Genomic DNA, 5004 nt, shown 5'->3' with positions numbered 1-5004 from the left:
TCAGGACCGCGCCCCCGGTGGCGCCGCTCGCTGGCCTGTACTACGGCACCCTGGGCACGCCCGGCCCGTACCCCGGCCCGCTGTCGCCGCCGCCCGAGGCCCCGCCGCTGGAGAACGCCGAGCCGCTGGGGCCCGCCGCCGATCTCTGGGCCGACGTGGACCTCACCGAGTTCGACCAGTACCTCAACTGCAGCCGGACTCGGCCCGACGCCCCCGGGCTGCCGTACCACGTGGCACTGGCCAAACTGGGCCCGCGCGCCATGTCCTGTCCCGAGGAGAGCAGCCTGATCTCCGCGCTGTCGGACGCCAGCAGCGCGGTCTATTACAGCGCGTGCATCTCGGGCTAGGCTGCCGGCGCCGCCCGGGTCCCTGCAGCGCTTCCTCCCGCAGCCCCCGCGACCGATCCGACCGCGTCGCTGCCCGCTCTACCCTCTCGCACGCGTGTATGTTTGGCTCCATGTCACAGCCCCCTAGGAGCCAGTGATGCTCGGCCTTGTGCCCGTTCCGCCACCCAGGCCACCCTTCCTGGGCTTCTGGGCCACCTGCCCTCGGGAGGGCCCCTGCGACGGTGCCTGGAGTTCCCACGTGTCCTGGGGCTTTTCCAGGAAGCCGGAGCCTAGGACCTGTTGGCAGAGTTGCCAGGGTTACGTTTTTGAGGCACCTGTTCCTTTTTTTGCTGTGTATTTTCTACAACCAGATTGTATTAATATTTTTTACTTTGCCCTTTTAAAAAATTATACCTAATACAATATATTTAATTTTTACTTAAACTCTTAAACTTTTCTTCCAAGAAGTTTCAGTGATCAGAGCCGTCACTGTGGCAAAGGCTTTTGAAATGTGAGGAATACAGATGTTTGCTTGCTGTAAAGGAGGAGCCTGGGGCTGGGTCCCCGGGTGGAGAGGCCACAATAAAGCCTCGGGCCTTTCCTCTGCACACTGACAACTGTGGTGTTTGCAGGGAGGGAAGAGCAGTTCCCCCAAATAGCCCTGGACGCCCCTTCCCTCCTAATCGCCCCCAGGGAGCCTGACTCCTAGCTTGAGCCCCATAGCACTCCTCCCTCCTTCCGTGACACAGCCCAGACAGCGTGGGTAGCAGGCATGGGGTCCACACTCCCCCCCAGCCCTCCACTCCCCTCCTGTCCCACCCCGATGTTAACTCAAGCCTATCAGACATCAGACTACCAGCAATCCCCTCACATCCCTGGCAGGGTTCCATTGCCCTTGCCTCTGCCTTAAAACTTCCATGCCCAAGGGCTGCCCAGTACGGCACCCTTCCTGAGGGAGGCTGGCAGGTTGGCAGCCCACATGCAGACACAGATTCCAGGGGTCTCTGTCAGCTGTTCTCACTCACCCCAGGGAGGGCAGCACCCTGCTACACCCACAGCACTCCCCGAACCCAGGTGACCTGTCCAGCTCTGCCCAGAGACAGGGTCGATGACCAAGGCAGGAGAGCCTAGGCTTTACATCCCAAGACCCCCCAACTCTGGAGCCGTATCACACTAGTCCCCAGGAGGACTGGACACCCTTTTTTTTTTTTTTTTTTTCTCCTGAGACGGAGTCTTCTCTGTTGCCCAGGCTGGAGTGCAGTGGCGCAATCTCGGCTCACTGCAAGCTCCGCCTCCTGGGCTCACTCCATTCTCCTGCCTCAGACTCCCGAGTATCTGGGACTACAGGAGTCCACCACCACGCCTGGCTAATTTTTTGTATTTTAGTAGAGACAGGGTTTCACTGTTAGCCAGGATGGTCTTGATCTCCTGACCTCATGATCCACCCGCGTCGGCCTCCCAAAGTGCTGGGATTACAGGCATTAGCCACCACGCCCAGCCTGGACACCCTCTTTCCATGCTGACCTCTTGGTCCTCTTGACCTCGAGCCCACGTGTTCAGGGAAGTTTGGAGCAATCACCCCCAGAAGTGAACACCCAGACGCACTCCCTAGGGCCTGGGAAGTATAAGCCAAGAGGAGGGGCGTATCCTGCCCCAGCACCCCCTCTGCATAGGTGGGGAGTCGGTGGGGAGAGCGAAACTTGACCGCCCTGGTGTGGAAAGTCGCTCACGGCTCAGCCTCCCAGGTACAGGGGGTGTGCACGCCTCTGAGAGTGTGTCTGTGTGGTTCTCTGTGTGTGTGAATGAGACTCCCAGTGTGGCCCTTCACGCAGGGGACAGCGTGTGGGTGGCACGTGGATGTGCAGCCTGGGGCGGGATGGACCTGTGCCTGCTGCCTGAGTGTGTGTGTGGAGGGGGTGAAATGGGGCTATTTTACGGCTACCCTTCCCTGGAGCAGAGCATGTCACCTCTGTATTAATCAGCATGAGTGCCACCCCTCAGATGGGCCCCCAGTAGGGGCTGCACCTGGGGCCCCTTCCCCACCACATTGGCAGCAGAGCACACAGAACTCAAAGACAAAGGGACAGAGAGACATGCAGAGGGGACAGAAACAGACAAGGAGAAACAGCCATGCTGAAGAGGGCAGGAGACAGGCTCAGAGGTAGAGAGAGATGCACCAGGCAGGCACAGGCACAGACACAGCCCACAGGACACCGAGGTCATTGCCCATGTCTTCCAAGCACTGTCTGCCAGTACACAGCAGGGAGGCAGAGAAGGTGAGACCCAAAGGGACACAAGCCACATCTGTCTTTCGGTGGGGAGTGGGGGGTCTCTGAGGCACCAGTGTGGACTCTTCATGGGCTCATACCATGAGATAAATGCTCACACCGGTGAGTGCAAGCCACACCCAGCTCTCATGGCCACCAACTCCTGCTCTGGCCCACTCCCTGGGGCCCTGGGGTCAGCAGGCCCAAGATGCACCCCCTTCCATGGGGACCTCAGCCAGAGGGTGACCCAGCAGCCAGAGTCTGCAAGTGGCTGACTAAGGCATGAGACCACCTGCCCCTCCCCCAACCCCCAACCAGGGCAGGAGAGAGACAACAGACCCAGCCTGTCCTGCTGACTAAATTCATGTGAACAGCCCCCATCCCTGGCCTCCAGTGACTCCCTGTTTGGGCTGGGCATCTCCCCAGCCACGCCTTCCCCAGCAACACCCACGGACACAGACAGACAGCCTAGGGGAGGCCAGAGTGGCAGTCTCACAGCCAGCACGCATCCCCTATTCTGGACTCCTCTCCCCCATTGCACCCCCTTCTAGACCAATGGGGTGGAGAGCTTGGAAGACACCTTGGGTGGCAACACAGCCTCATGGTCTGTGTGAGGAAGGGACAGAGTGGGTACCTGTGAGAAGCCCCTCCCCCAAGTGCCAGGGCTGGGGGCTAGTAGGGGGCCCCAGCTGAAGCAAGTCCCAGCCCAGAGGCTGGAAATGCCCAGGAGAAGGATCAGAAGGGGACATGAAAGAGGTTTCCACTGAGGGCACCTGGTTCCAATTGTGGCCCTCGGCAGCAGTGGGTGGGGTCTCCTTACACGGCCTCTTCCAGGGCCCAGCCCAGGGATCTCCCCTCTACCCGCCAAAGGCTGAACAGCCCTGCTAGGCAGGACCACAGCCCCAGGGCCTGGGTGCTCCAGCCCTGGCACCAGCTGCACACCCCTCCCACTTCTGGCCCTGTCTGCCTTCTTCCCTGAGGCTCCGAGGGAGGTCTCCACCCTCCTCCTGCTGAGTCAGGCCTTACCTCCTGGTGAGAAGTTCTAGCAGCCCTGCCTGGCACTGGCCACAGCTCCCCTCCTGTTTCCCATGCCCAGGACCCAGTTTGTCCCAGGAGTGAGCTGAGTGAGGTGTTGAACTCTCCCCAGCAGGCAGCCCAGGGGCAGAGTCAGAGAAAATGGGGGCTGGAAGCGGGTATGGTACACCTCTGTCCCCAGCAGATACAGTCATCACTTTGCACACCCTTGGGAACACCAACACAGACACACACACCCAGCCACACACCAAAGAGCACACTTGACCCCAGCAAGGTCCTGTTGGGGCAGGCAAGAAAGGCGCATGTGGGGACCCAAGCCTCCCACCACTTAGCCCCCACCACTCAGCAGGAAAAGCACCCCAGAAAACTAAACCGCTCCACTTACATTCTACAAAGCCTACATAAAATTTAAGTCTACAATGGAGTGGTTTTGTTGTAGTCACAAGGCTGGAAACCATCTCCACTATCTTATTTTAGAGCATCCTGTCTATTGCAGTCAAACGCTCTACCTCAGAGCTATGCTTCTTGTTGCTTTGCTGTAGAGACTCCTATGTTTCCCAGGCTGGTCTTGAACACCTGGCTTCCCAAAGTGCTGGAGTTATAGACATGATCTACCACACCTGGCCTTTATTTATTTTTAAGAGACGGGTCTTGCTATGTTGCCCAGGCTGCTGGAGTGCAGGGGCTATTCACAGAAACGATCTTAGCACCTGCAGCCTTGAAAAGTGATCCTCCCTACCTTGCTGGAAGTGCAGGTGTGCGCCCCCACGCCCAGCTTTAATTTTAGGGCTTTTCATCGCCCTCAAGAGAAACTCATTACTCCCTAGTCTTTCCTTCCCCTGCCCCGATAAACACTAAACTGCTTCTGGTCTCTGTGGATTTGCAGTGTCCGGCCTGGACATTTCTTGTAAGTGGGATAACAAGTGGCCTTTCGTGTCTGGCTTGGTTCACCCTGCACACTTCCGAGGTTCACCCATGCTGTGGCCTGTCAGCATTCCAATCCTTTTGTGGCTGAGTATCCTCCTCTCCTTGTATGAATATACCACATTTTGTTTATTCGGCAACTGATGGACACTGATGGTTTTTACTTTTCGGCTATCATGAATAATGATAATGTTACTGATAATGAATAATGTTGCTATGAACATTTGTGTACAATGTTTGGTGTAGATGTGTTTTTATTAAAATTGCAAAAATGTGTATCTCTAATAACAAAGTCTGAACAATAGGTTAAGTACCTGGAACCCATGTACTGGAACAGCTGCCCCGGAAAAGGCAGTCCAGAGCTGCAAACCTCCAATCCCAAACAGGCCCCTCAAAACTAAGGCCCTACAGGGACTGGCTCAACCTCCATCCAGCCCACCCACCACTTCTGC

The 5004-nt window shown here is 57.3% G+C and overlaps 1 protein-coding gene across 1 annotated transcript in view; it reads left to right on the top strand.

Moving 5' to 3' along the window:
* SOX18 (SRY-box transcription factor 18) overlaps nucleotides 1-934 on the top strand; it is a 3096-nt gene extending 2162 nt beyond the window's left edge. The window contains exon 2 of the mRNA XM_017881151.1: nucleotides 5-934. Within this exon, the coding sequence (XP_017736640.1) occupies nucleotides 5-347 (343 nt within the window). The 3' untranslated portion in view covers nucleotides 348-934. The remainder of the gene's footprint in view (nucleotides 1-4) is intronic.
* The last annotated feature ends 4070 nt before the right edge of the window (nucleotides 935-5004 follow it).

Source organism: Rhinopithecus bieti, unplaced genomic scaffold (assembly GCF_001698545.2).
Source record: "Rhinopithecus bieti isolate Rb0 unplaced genomic scaffold, ASM169854v2 scaffold_12573, whole genome shotgun sequence".
Classification (NCBI taxonomy): Eukaryota; Metazoa; Chordata; class Mammalia; order Primates; family Cercopithecidae; genus Rhinopithecus; species Rhinopithecus bieti.
The sequence above is the reverse complement of the archived record's forward strand: the minus strand, read 5'-3'. Positions and strand labels throughout refer to the sequence as shown.